The sequence below is a fragment of the Helicoverpa zea genome, chromosome 9, assembly GCF_022581195.2.
Source record: "Helicoverpa zea isolate HzStark_Cry1AcR chromosome 9, ilHelZeax1.1, whole genome shotgun sequence".
Classification (NCBI taxonomy): Eukaryota; Metazoa; Arthropoda; class Insecta; order Lepidoptera; family Noctuidae; genus Helicoverpa; species Helicoverpa zea.
The window spans coordinates 1,764,266-1,779,160 of record NC_061460.1 but is presented as its reverse complement, the minus strand read 5'-3'; the positions used below and the strand labels follow the sequence as shown (position 1 = coordinate 1,779,160).

Below are 14,895 nucleotides of genomic sequence, written 5' to 3'. Positions count from 1 at the left end.
CAAGCGAGCGAATCGATTTAATCCTTTACGTTAAGCTAACTAACGTAATTCACAGTCGTCTAACTGAGTGAAGCTAACGAGCATGGTAAAAGAAACGTAATGATATATTAACCTTTTGTAAAAGATAGTGATGTTTACTTGAAGAGGTGGTAAGGTATTTTTATTTGTGCTCCTTAATTGAATCAGGTGTGTGAAAAGAAACGTCTCTGAAGTCCATGCAAAAAGCTCTCTCCTTTTGTACTTAAAACACAGTGTAGACTATTTAATATTAATGCTATATATTGTTAGCGTAAAACAATAACGCAACAGCGTTTTATGCATTTGCACGTAATTCAATTTTGAATGTCAAAAATTGCAGACAGACACAAAAAAACGCTTATCCCCACTCCGATATGTTTTTGCTAGATACAAGAAATGGCGCGAACAACATCGCAAACTCAATAATAACACGAAAACAATTTAAATAACATAAACAAACAACAAACAAAAACAATCCAATACTAAATAATGTCAACACCAAACACCCCGTAATGAGCTTTTTAATTAAAATTGTAAACACAAGAAATAAAAATCTAATTATCCGTACTGTTTAGCTATAAACAACCGGTCGAAAACCTCTAATCGTCCTGCGGTTTCAACCGGGTATCATTAACCGGACCGTCCGGTAATGAGCACCGGTAATGACTAGACGTATGTAGTTTATCTTTGTGTTTGATTTTAAACAGGGTTTCGGGTATTTATTTTGCCCGACCGGTAATTACCGGTTGGGTAGGTAAGTTTGCCTACCCGGGTTAGAACAAATATGTGCATTTGAGGTAGTTGTTTAATTATGTGCTCTTGGTAGCAACTAATGAACTCGTGACTAAGTAAAAGCTGCTTAGATGAAAAGGTTAGGCACCGCTTATTGCCGTCAGTCCGTGGCTGAATATGTCATGAACAGTTCCTCCGTACTTCTAAAAGTAAGTTAAATTCATGCATGCATGTATTCTTTGGAATTTTTTACAGGTGAGCAGAGCCAAAATGGCTGACAACTATTCCTAAAGGATTTTGGTTATGGGTTACTCAGATTCAAGAGGTCAGATAAGCAGCTCCTTCTTGTTTTACATAGCGTAGTATGCTACGCGTTGGGTATGTGTCAGAAACTGCTAGCGCCACCGCCTACTATTACCTAAAAACGTTTAAAATGTTGATGAGTTAGGAATGAACTATACCTAATACTATTAATTCCAGTTCTATCCTAGGTTTATTTATAAAGCAAAAAAAATACTCTTAATGAGCGCACAAACAAACAGTTTACAGTACAACTAAATACAGTTTAATTATCACTATTAGGACAAACGATGGGAGAGCTCGCTAATGATCATGTAATTAACTTAATTTGATCGTTACGTTTTTGGGTGTTTTCCACCGGATAATGCCGGCTGTGATGGGCTGCTTTTCAATGGGAATGGTGGTAGGAATTTGTTTGTTTATGGCATTTTTAAAAGGGGAACAGGAATTTGGTATTATTTAGTGAGCAATTTGCTGGAGTGTAAAAAGTTGCACATATATAAATATTTAGGCACTTATTTTGATTATTTTTGTGTTTACACATAAAAAATTGGTTAGAAATCAGTGTCTGACAATATTATATATTAGTTAGTACAGCCTGAAATTATTTTAGTTCAATAAACATTTCATTACGTCGATCGCAATGAAAATTACCAATTTGAATTCACACAAAACAAAATAATAAGGCTTTTTAATTAGAAAAGTATCAATTTAATTTGGAATTATACACATTATGGTCATATAATCCTATTTTAGCATATCAAATCCAATATAGACAATCAAATGAATTAATATGGTAATGGAAAATTTCATATAACAAGCTTTTCACCACAAAACGTGTTTGTAAAACAATTTTAATCATATCAATAGGTTTCTATGAAATTATAGTTTGTATTAAAAGTAATTAGTATTACTGTTTTGTAATAAAATAAATAAATAATAATTTTAAAAAAAATGTAATATCTGTATAATACAGTAATATCTGTCTCTGTGAAGCGGTTAGTGATATTATGGTAATTAATATTGTTTTTTGTTTGTATCGAATTTACAAATTAATATAACATATGTAGTTGTATCTAGCGAAATAAAGTCGAAGTGGCCTAGTGGGCAAAGAACCAACTCTCGAGTATAAGGGCGCGGGTTCGATTCCAAGTCAGGTGAGTACTAATGCAACTTTTCTAAGCTTGTATGTACTTTCTAAGTATATCTTAGACACCAATGGCTGATAAAAAGGTGAAGGAAAACATCTTGATTAAACCTGGACTACATAGTCAGTAATCACCAATCCGCATTGAGCAAGCGTGGTGATTAATGCTCAACCCTTCTCCGTGTGAGAGGAGGCCTGTGCCCAGCAGTGGGATGATAAAAAGGCTGTAACTGTAACAGTATTTAGCGAAACTATCGAAGTCCCATGTTGTTCTAGACTTCTTTATCTATTTGCAAAAAGATATAAATACAGTATCCCACCGGTATCGGCAACATGATCCAAGCTCAGGGCCCCACAGAGAGAAAGCTCCTGACGTACTGTATCCAGAAATACCGCTTTCTGCAACAAACACTTAATCCAACCTTCTATAGAGAGCCTTTTTCAATTTGAGTCGAGGCTCTTGGTTATTAAGCCATTAGCTAAATCGACCATCGGCACAATTAATTCAAAATCTACGTGCCACATGATAGAAACTCATGAAAGCTGAAAAAGAAATAAGAATTCGGCGTCTTAATATGTTATCTTTTCCGCAATTTCACCAGCATTTTTTAACATGCGGAATGCCTAAGGTCAAAAACATATTCCAAGGCCGCATGTCGACCATTGAAGGTTCCGAAACAATGTATAAAAAGCTATTGTCAACTCCCTTTATTAAAAGAAAATGTAAAGGAGGTTTTATTAAAACTTCTTTGTCCCTCTTTCTTATTAAAGCAATAAAGTAACAATGTGGAAAATCAAGGTCAAGGTCATTTTATATTTAAAGGAAATTATGACCTAATTCAAAGATATGGTTTGACCCGCCTCTCGTTGTAACTTCCTGCACCCTGACAAGAAATGCCTATCTGCAAACGCAATAAACTCCTTATATGTATTTGCATCATTAAAAGGTTTTATCAACGGCGGATCCAGGGGGTAGGTCACAAGGTCATGACCCCCCCCTGGGCCAGGTTCAGGACCAATAATTGAAATGGTTAAACACGATGTTTTCAGTTTTTGTTATAAGATAATTTTTATTCCGAGTGAATAGGTAGATACCTACATAGTTACAGGTAGAGTAGTTTTGCTGAAGAATTCGTGCTCGCAACGCTCACTCTCTATTCTTTATTTACTCTTTATCCGTACCCAAAAGGAGGAAACGGGATCCTGTTACTAAGAATCCGCTGTCCGGGTTGTCTACATTACATGCTGTATCTCATGCAGGGCCGTCTTAACCTATGGTGCAGGGTGTGCGAATAACCCGGGCGCCTCGGTCTCAGGGGCGCCGCGGGACGCCCCACCACCAGGAAATTTCGAAGAAATTACACCCGTTCGATAAGGAAGTTCCACATTGTATCATGATACTGACAAAAAAGTCGCCTTCGCTTTGTTGGATCGATCATTTTGATTATTTTTAACTTTTAACATCCTTCAACTAAGTGAAAAAATTCTAGCTCGCTACGCTCGTGAGTAAATGACTGTCTGTACTGTATTTCTGATTATTTATTATTTTTAATGACGCACCGAATCAACGAACACAAATGGCACTCTCTCTAATCACGGTTCCTTTTTATTTGTACGTAATTCCCAGTCTGATTTGTGAGTCTTCAAACAAATAATTCAAAAAAGTTCGCGCTCGCTGCGCTCGCGGCTACTTGTTGCTTTACAATGTATTTAATCAGGTGCTTTTGTGTCGTAGGTTCAAAAAATTTCGCGCTCGCTTCGCTCGCGCAATATCATATATACCTTGCTTTGATAACTTCATAAGTCAAATATAACAAAAAAAAATATTAATGGAGTCCTCAAAAACAAAACAGTTTGCGCTTCCGACTGCTTGTTACTTTACAGCGCTTTTTAAAACTTATGAACTTTTTGTGTCCCAAAATTAAAAAAATTTGCGCGCTCGCTTCGCTCGCGCTCATTTTTACAATAACGTAGTCCTGTCTCGACTTTCATAACTTAAATCTGGCCAACAGTTTGAGCCTACAATGATTCGGAAACATTTTTATAAGTCCTTTACCTACCAAAAAAGTGACTTTCGTTCGAACGTTCTTATTTATATTCCTTTTGATTTTGAGTAGTACATATTGTATGTACTACTCAAAATCTTTCAATAGATACATAAGTGGCGCTTGGGTGATGATTGCACCGAGGCGCTACATGAGCTAGAGACGGCCTTGATCTCATGAACCCTTACCAATAGTAAGACAATTGAAGTTTTCACAGAAAATGTTTTACTGTTGCTGCAATAAAAAAAACGTACGCGCCCTTTTCTACGTACACAATACTTTTCAAACGTTTAGTCTTCAACCTGAAAAAATTCTCGCGCTTGCTATGATCGCACTTTCTTGTATTTGTGCTGTCTATTTGTTATACAGCAAGAAAGCGTTTTCATCTACTTTTAGTCCTCGAACTGAAAAAAAATTTTCGCGGTCGCGTAGCGCGCGCTTTTTCAATTTCACGTCTGTGATTATGTCCAAGAAAAAGCGTTCGCTCAGCTCGGACCATTTTCTACATAAAAACACTTTTTTAACCTTAGTCCTCGACCTGAACAAAAATTTTCGCGCTCGCGTCGCTCGCGCTTTTTTGTTTGGCAAGTGTGTAGTAGAAATACGAGAAATTGCGCTCACTCTGCTCGGGCCATTTTCTACATGAAAACACTTTTCTTCACATTCGTAAAAATTTCGAGCTCGCTACGATCGCGCTTATTGTATTTATACTACTACTTTTAATATTAACAGATCTATACGCTACAATATAATATTTTTTGTGACTTGACCACGACTTTGTGACCCCCCCCTGGTGCCGAAGCTGGATCCGCCCTTGGGTTTTATAACCAAAATAATGGCATAAAATTATACAATTTATGTCTTGTTTTGAGTCATACGAAAGTTTATAATTTTCCTAGGAAAATGAACTTGTAGTTCTTGTTATTTTCCGGTGACAGATCTACCTAACCGGTTTAATAAATATTTCAAGCTTTAATTCGGGTATGAAAAATAGTTGAATACGGGACGCGGGAAACCGCGATAACTAGCTGACAAGTATATAATGCACACCCATTTACTTCTAATACAATTCATATACAAAATTACAATAGACCCTTTTAATGGATGCGCGATATTCACACATTGTGTATCAATTTATGTGTTCATTATTAGCTAAACAATACCTTTCATTGTCATCTATTATACCTCGTAATAGGGTGCCTCCCTTTAATTATATTTCAGGCGAAAATAAAAACTTTTGTTCGAAAACGAAGGATGAAAGGCTTATTATTAAAGTAAATTGATAATGGGTGCTTATAAGAGCTTCATAATAATACTCGTGTACCGCAAAAATAAAAGGTCACCTATTTAATTAAATTTTCTTTTAGATATTTATTTCAAAAAAAATTAAGTTACCCATACATATGTATCATTCGCCTAGCCATTTCCCAACATGTTGTGGTCGGCTTCTAATCTAACCGAACTTTATTGCAAACCACTTGGTCAGACTTTTTGGCGTCTGACTACCCGTAACAACTGCAAACAAAGATATTCAACACTGCTCCCAATTTCTCAAATACAATACATCAAAATTAATTACAGAATACTCATTAAAAGCAATATAATAAGCAAAAAGTTCACAATACTATGAAAAATGACTTGACAAAAGCTCACTCGTGGAAACCATCATTAGTGCACAGACTCATTATGTAACTACTGCAGTAACAAACTGCATATAGGAATGCATTCGGGTAAAGACGTGAACATGGTGGGACCTGTAAGTCGATTCTATAAAATTCAGACAACAACTCGCATTTCACTTCGCTATTCACTCTCACTTCGCATTCGGTTCAAAACGTTCTAAAAGTCATCTCATACTTTATCTGTCAAAATCTCGAGTTTAATTCAGTTCAACTCGCAAACACGCTCGCAAGAGTAACGCTAGTGTAGTTTGAGAATGCCAATCACGAAACTCACGGCGGATTAAGATGCGAAATTAAGAATGAAGTCTTACAGAATCACACCACTGATTTTATATTTCTAAGTAACTAATAGAAAATAATTAACATACTTTAGGTTTTTTATGATAAAAAGTGCAAATATGATACAAATGAGATCTTATCCTCTTAGTTTATCTTGAACATAACAAAGGTATAATAATCATGAATAAGCCGAAATATCTCAAATCGCCAATCCGCGTCAGAAGCTACCAGGCGGATATAATAAAACTTTGACATTACTTGGCACTTATTTGACATTACTTTGACTTGTTAAGTGATTTATACCTGTACTAACTCGGATGAAACCAACTCATATCATTATAAACATGCACCAGTTTCACTCGCATCCCATTAGAAATCCTCCCAGCACTCAGCGTAAAATTAGCCTATAACCTTTCTACGATTCCTGGGCTATCTAACACTTAAAGATTATTCAAAACGATCCAATAATAGGCATGATGACAGTAATCAAAAATCATTAAAATAATATATTTATTAAATTAAACTTGAAGCTTGGAATATAAAACGCGCATTGTTTTCTTTATTAATAATGTGATTAATATGTATTTTTATAAAATAAAATTACGAAATAAGGCAATCCGCCATGATATCTTGAACACCAATCAGAGCTCGTGACGTCATCTCTCAAAACAACTCGCGCGAAAGCGCGCGAACGTCACATTTCGTTATTGTGAACTTCCACTGCGATCTTTGTTTTTAATTAATTAATTGTTTATAACACGAGTTATGGAGCCCGGATTTATCAAGGCAAACAGCGCTAATTTGCCTAGAATTGATATCATAATGCTGGGAGAGTTTTTGGCATCACATAAAGATTTTTGTTCAGCTGAATTTAGAAATGTTAAAACTTCCATGTAAGTATACTAGTTTAATTAAAAAAACTTCTATGTTAGAATCTAGAGAACTATGTAATGACTTACATCAAAGTGATCTTCACAAAAATAAAGTTGTACACTGGGCAATATTGCTTTTGAATCTCGCCTTGCAAGTTTAAGCCACTTGTTTCGTATATTTTTATTGTGAGGAACGTACACAAATAACTTATCAGGAGTTGTTTTGGATGTGTTCTTACACTGGGGGACCCCACAAAACCTATGCACTTTCGAATTCATATTTAATAACACAAAAAACTTAATTATTGCACGAGCGTTGTTTACTTGCGTCTTGTAATTTCAGTCGTGACGTCACAAGTGACGACATGACACTGACAAGCGTTTTCGCGCCGGATTCAAAGCGGACAGAGAAAAATGCAATTATTTGATAAAAAAACTTCGCATTTTCTTAAAATTAATAATTTTTCATATAAAATAGACGTATGCCTACATCATACAAAGGAATTTAAAAATTTGTCATCATGCCTATTCCTGATCAGCCTTCAGCTTTATAATATTTGTATAGATTTCTTACTTCTAATCTCCCCACTCAGAGACATTTAATGGTTACTTAAGCCATTCCTTAGTAAAGGATTTGTATGACATTCCGTCACTAAGGAGTGACTTAAGTAATCATTAAATGTCTCTGAGTGGGGAGGTAAGTGTGTTTAGAGCCTTAGTAGCAACCTCGCCCGTTAAGGAAGACAGCACATAAATTGTAGCGCACATGCATTACTGCTAATGTGTTCTAGAAAATAATTGAGTGCCTTGCATCGACTTTGTTGCCGCTACGAACGTTGCTTGCTTAAATCAGTAAGGATGCATTGTAGTGCAGAAAATGCTACGGAATATTCGATTATTTAATTAATATAAGAGAATAGTGATCAAAATGATAGTTAAGATTCACTCTAACTTCTCGAGTGAGCTGCAGGTTTAATCACCTAACAAGATCTGTGAGTGTTTGAACTTCACCTAATCTAATGTAAATTATAAGCACACTCACTCTTATCACGTCAAAATTGTACTGCTAAGTTGGTCCAATGATAGAAAAGATTAAAATTCTTCTGCTTTATCAAAATCTGAACGAATAAACTGATTAACCCTGCTGCATCAGAAAGTATGTTACGTTCCTTGAAGTCTATCATTGATGCGGGATTTTCAATGTTGTTTTTATTATTTATTCTCCACCCATTTCCACTAACAATCTTTCACCAATAAACGTAATACAAAATCCAACTAAATGTTCACTCATTCCCTTTCGACATACTCGTAAAAACATCCTTCGAAATCGGAACATCAGACAAAGCATTCAACTTTAAACTGCAGGACAAAAAAAGGGAACACAAAATAAAACAAAAACCAGCAAAACAAAAACAACCTAGAATCGCAGTAAAAAAAAAAACAAACTAGAATCGCAGCAAAATGGAAACTTTCGTCGCAGTTTAAATGGGAAATAGTATTTTTACGAAGTTTCGACAGTGGTAACCGAGCAGAATTGTATCAACTGTACAAGTTCAGCCCGCGGTTTGTGGTCGAAACGTGGCCTCTACTGTGTGTTCGAGTTGCGATATTTATTTAGCCCTTTTTCAAAAACGTACATAATGTTCCTTATGAAGTTGGGTGTTAGTCATTTTGTGCTAAGATACGTTTCTTTATATCCGATTGCGCCAGAAGAAGGGTTACCTATGTAATTTAGCACAGTTGAACCAAAAAATGTTTGGCTAAAAAGAAATTAATCTTAGAAATATATAATCTCTTTTGATTATAGAGAGATACCTCGTGGAGAATAAATCAAGAAAAACAGAATTTATTTTGAATTCGAGCCTTATACCTGCGTAGTTCACATGAAAACAGACTTTAAATTCTGCGTACCCAATCAAAGAAAAACACCTCAATAATGAACAGGAGCTACGAGCCATATTCCGATCATTAAGCCTGCCTCAATTGGTCTCTCTTGATCAAAGGAAGCGATTATCCAATGAGAGCCAGTAGTATTACTTTACGTTGCAGGTCAAGTGAACGAGCTCACGTAATTGTACAACTCACTGTTTTTGCTATAAATTCACTGAAAAATAGGTCAATTGAGGCGTTATTTTTACTTTTATTTTGTCAACAAATTTCGCAATACTATATTTACCCGCGTCTTGACTCGCGTGCTGTGGAAACTACTGCCCGAACCGGGATAAAATAGAGCCTACTAAATGTGTTAATCGCGAAAACTGTTGGAAAGCTAAACAGCTGAACAAACAAACAATAAAATGATTCCTGTTTGTATAGAAATATAGATTCCGAAATTATTAGAGCCTATTATTTTTCCAATATGAAATCGCATACCTGCAATTTATTGCTATTGGAACGGTTAAGGCGCTTTCTGGGTATCGACATTTTGTACCTACTTAACGTTTTGAACGTTTTATGTAAATATACCTACGTGGAAATAAATCTGATGACTGAAAGGTATTGAATTTTATGTTTCTGCCATTTTTATGTAAACTATTAATCGTTATATCTATATTTCGCAGCTATTCATTTATAAAGTACTTACTCGCTGTTTTCCACGGTTTTACATACCCCCGTTTTCAAAAGAACTTCTCTTGCACCCAGTTAAAAATTGCTTAAGTTATTACTTACCGCTCAGTTTTTTACATAAGTAATACATAGTAGAGATTGCATGAAGAAGAAACGACAACACATATAGGTACAATTCCAATTGTACATCTAATACCATTAGTTTCACGTAATCCCATTACTAAACGAGCAGAATTAGGTACCTAACCTATTCAGAACTTTTTTTCTCCCTTTCCACATTACCTATAAACCAAGCACTTCTTTCAAGTCAATTCGCAGATACTTCAAGTCCAAACGCAACCAATATCCTTTTTGTACCGAAGGACCGTTCCCCCCAAAAAGGGTACCACACAAACCCTTCCTAAACACCATAATTCTATCCGAAAAATCCAATTCTTTCGCAAATGTCTCCGAAAAAAACAAATAAGGGTGCTCTTACACATTTTTCAAGGGGAACATTATGTGCCCCATACAGATATATCTTGCTCACACCATAAGAACGAGTTGAGTTATGGCGTACCATCATTTCTTCTTATTGCAAATGTCTTTATGGATGATTATAAATTGAATGTGATACGTCACACACGTGTTAGGAAGGTGTGGGTACACCTTTAGTGGTTTTGTCCTATTGTTTATTTAAGATGTTTTGTTTCCAGAACTATAAGAATATTGCAAGAAATTGCGGCATAATTTTTCAGTCAACAGACGTCATTATTTTTATAACGTGTTAGGAAGTAAAAGTTTTATATACTTAAAACAAACTCAAAAACAAATGACAAAAGTGTGTGTAAAGAGAAGTTACTTACCTACATTATTTTACTGTACTTCCCCGGTATCTATAGAAACAGAACAACAAAGGCAGGCCAACCACTTTTTCCTGTGATGTCGTAACCAAGTAGCCAAGTAGGCTAGAACAGTCTTGTACTTAATGATATGCGTAACTTTAAGGAAAACATGATTCATGGAAAATAGCAGAATTTAGCAAAATACACACGTAGCAAATAAATAATATTAATAATTAAAAAAAAAAAAAAAACACATTCAGGCATTACAATAGTTCATCGTTAATATTATATATCTGTGGAGGCTTGTTATTAGCAACTGGAAAATATATTTTTGTTACATATTATGTTATTAGTCTGTAAGCCTTCTTAAAAAAAAAAAAAAAAAAAAAAAAAAAAAAAAAAAAAAAAAAAAAAAAAAAAATTAAGATGTTACAAACTCCATGTATTGTCTTCGACATAAAACTATGACTTTTCTGTCTATCACTTCTATTATAACTTTGCCAGGAACTTCGAAGCATAGAAATAATATAGATATTACATCTATGCTTCGAAGTTAGGCATTGTTATCTCGCCCCTACCTGTTAATGTTTTGACTTTTGTTAAGATACTAGCGAATTTCAGAGCTGCAAAGTAATTTGACGAGTTTAACTATTCAACTGCTTATCTCCAATAGTGGGTACATCACCATATTTCTAGGATATTTGTTTATTTACTCACGATCTTAACAAGTTGAGGTAAATACGTGTATGGTTATCATGTTATTACTAATTACTTAACCAAGGTAATTAAACAAATAAGGCCAACTGTGGCTGTGGTTTTTATTTAACAATATACTTTCCTTATAAATTAAACACGGTAACACTGAAGTATTATAGGATTTATGCCTATTATGCTACGCATTCTATTATGTACACCCAATGTATTATGCTGAACAAAACATTGCTTTGGCAATTATGCATAGTTCAATCAAAACATTGTCTATTGTCGTTCAATACAAACGCTTTTGAATGCCAATCAAACCATACAACATTTCATTCTTAACTAACAAATGTTTATTCACACCAAACCAAAATTGAACCTTAAGCTCTTAGAGATAGAGTCCAAATTTGCACGCACAATTACATCTAGTCTACAGATTACTCAATTCCATACATTTCTGTGGACACATAAAACACGCCAGTAGCGTTACCAGGGTTATTATATCCTGCTATCGTCACTTCATTGGCTGCACACTTACCATCGTGGTAGTGATCATAAGAATCACAAGCCCACGCTAAGAATCCATTCTGTAAATGCACAGACATTGAGTAATATCTCACACACGCTTTATGACTGCACTTGGCCGCATCGCTTTCTCCTTTGCCTGGTATATAACCTTCGTGGCAAGAAGGTTGCTTGTTACCTTTTTTGTTGAAGAAGAAATCTATGTCAGCCAGTACGGCAGTCGTGCCCAAACCACCAGCATTACAATGGTAGACTTCTACGTATTGAGCTACACCAGATCTGATTTGGTATTCGATAAAACTGTTGGCAAAACAAGGCCCAGCTGGATCTAAGCCAGTGATCCTCCATACTTTTTCATTGGTCAGTTCAAAGTATTTAGTACCAGTATACCCAAGCATTTGACTGCCTAAACTATGGCCGATACAATGGATTTTATTTGAAGGAAACCCTTTCGCATGTAACCCAGCCAAGAACTTTCCAAGGGCTGTTCCTATGTAGTACGCCATTTTGACTGATCTTTCGTAACTGGCAATCTTGCCACCTTTGCTTGAAGTGTAGGCCGAATGGTCTACTATGATGAGGTATATATCTGGTAAGGTACTAAAAGCTTGTCGGAGTAAGTCTTCAGTGTTTTTATTGATATGTGACTTGTAGCCTGGGACGAAGAAGACCAGTTTTCTAGTGACGTCTAAATTGTAGCTGGATGTGATTCCTTCTACGGCGCTGTCTATGGGGAATGTCAAGTTGAAGTTGTTTTTAAAGTCGTAGAAGAAGATTTGTGCCTCGCTGATGCCATAGTCCAGGGTTTTGTCGTGATCACCTGGAAATTAGAACAAGATAATATTAGGACACTTCTAGATGAGATGAAATTATAACAATGTATTTTACTCGACCTAATGATAGATATAGGGACAATCAGTCACGCAACATAAGTAATTCCCCTGGTTTATAAAACCTTTAAGTCACAGTTGTAGTAATTTTCCTGTTCATACCTTAAAGAATACTCAAAGAAATATAACTTGATCAAAATTTTTATTTTACTTCCTACTACCAATGATCCCATTGCATTTTTTTTATAGGCCTTAAAGGAGTAACGTGCCTAATTCAGTTTAGTCATAATTTCCTTCACGTCATATTTATCCCATTTCTCATTATTATTTTCTGCTACTATTCCTCAATAAATGAAATTCCCATGACGTGTTGTGCGTCATAGAGTTACCCATAGGACAGGTCATCCTTCACTTACGATGTCAACAATTTTCATGAGTAGGACTACCTACATGCAATTTCCTATCATTATTAAATTATCTAAATTATGCATAATACGTACCTATAGCCAACATACTTGTAAGATTGATATCAAATACGTAGGTGTATGTTTACAAATGACCCTTGCCTATATCATAGGCCTTAAAAAAAGGTGGAAGCTTTGGGCGAATTCAGGAAGATTGAATGCAATTTTTAAGATGGGATCTACATATATTCGGATATCATGGACTGCCAAAGATTTTCGAAACTGATGGATGTTATTCAAATTATTTGTTAATTTTATATTTTTTAAATATTCAAGGGCCTTCAAACTATACCTGTAGGAACTTTCGTATACGATTACCAAACCAGTTTTCAAGTTAAACAGGCTCTTTGAAAGATAAAATAAATTGCGGCCAGGGGTCGACCACTGACTTTAGTTCTTAAAACAGGCATCCACACATTTGTTTGAACAGTATCATCTCCCGAGCCATTTTTTTTTTTCTTTTTAATTTGTTATATCCTCCGAGCCTTTTTTTACAACCATGTTGGGGTCGCCTTCCAGTCTAACCGGGTTCAGCTGAGTACCAGTGCTTTACAAGAAGCGACTGCCTATCTGACCTCCTCAACCCTGTTAAGTACCCGGGCAACCCGATACCCCTTGATTAGACTGGTGTCAGAATTACTGGCTTCTGACTACCCGTAACGACTGTCAAGGATGTTCAATGACAGCTGGGACCTACAGTTTAACGTGCCATCCGAAATACAGTCAATGGTGTTTAAGATTTACTTAGAAAGTACATACAAACTTAGAAAAGTTGCATTGGTACTTGCCTGACCTGGGATCAAACCTGCGCCCTCATACTTGAGAGGTTGGTCCTTTACCCACTAGGCCACCACGACCTCTCAATTTAATTTGCTCGTACAGTTACTGTCAAAAAAACTTTACATCATCCGCCCAGCCTTTTCCAACTATGTTGGTGTCCGCTTCCAGGCGACTGCCTATCTTTCCTTCTCAACCCAATAACCTGAGCAACCTAATTTAGAAGGGTTGTCATCAGTAATGACTACCAAAGGTGTTCAAATGACAACCGGGATCTTTAGAAACACTTTATAAACAGTTCTACTCTCAGTCGCGTAAAAATCTGATCTGTCAGGTCAGGTTATCTGCAGTGTTGTATTTTAGATACTGAGTTTCATGAGTTTGTTTATAAAAGTTATGTAGCTGGGTATTAAAATAATTTCTAGGAATATTTGGAACCATATTTATTTTTTAGGGTTTTCAATAATAATAAGCATACATGCTTCCTACACAGTTCTTTTCAAACTTTCTTATCTTAAAATTCATATCTTATATTAAATACCCATGAAATACCCATTACTACTACTACTACTTTAGACATGGCAAAATGCAAGAAATATTAAGGTTGTCTGGCTGGGTTTGTATTTAAAATGCAAGGTTAAACAATCAATGCCAACTAGAAACGGCAATATTTAACTTTAGACATATCTAACAATAAATAAATAAATAAAATCAACAACTGTAGAACAAGAAACATACCTATAAGGAAGTTACAAAAGCATGTGACTGAATAAACAGTTAAATCAGCTGATCTTTGAATTATGGGCACCGTTATCCAAATTGTAAAAGGTCCATATAAGGAATATAAGGTAATTGACCTCCAACAACTATTTACCAACAAAACAAAATAAATAAAAAATATGATGTCACTTACATGTTATCCAGTCAGAATATAATAATGCTTTAAATGCTCCACCATATCCACTAGCTAAAATCGCACTCAAAACAAAACAAAATAAATAAAAATTCATTGTCGATAACCTTTGCGTCCGTCTTGGTCGGCGGTCGGACGACAAATGACATGACACACGTGGATAATCGAACGCTTTAATAGATCATGCGCGCACGCCGCGTACGGAAAAACAAAGTCAATT

The 14,895-nt window shown here is 35.5% G+C and overlaps 1 protein-coding gene across 1 annotated transcript; it reads right to left on the bottom strand.

Annotated features, from left to right (window-relative positions):
* Positions 1-11,265: 11,265 nt before the first annotated feature.
* Positions 11,266-14,895, bottom strand: LOC124632968 (pancreatic triacylglycerol lipase-like). The gene is made up of 2 exons (XM_047168017.1): positions 14,676-14,895; positions 11,266-12,511 (listed from the first exon to the last, which is right to left on the bottom strand). Exons 1-2 carry the CDS (start codon positions 14,770-14,772, stop codon positions 11,604-11,606), a joined length of 1,005 nt encoding a protein of 334 aa, XP_047023973.1. The 5' UTR covers positions 14,773-14,895; the 3' UTR covers positions 11,266-11,603.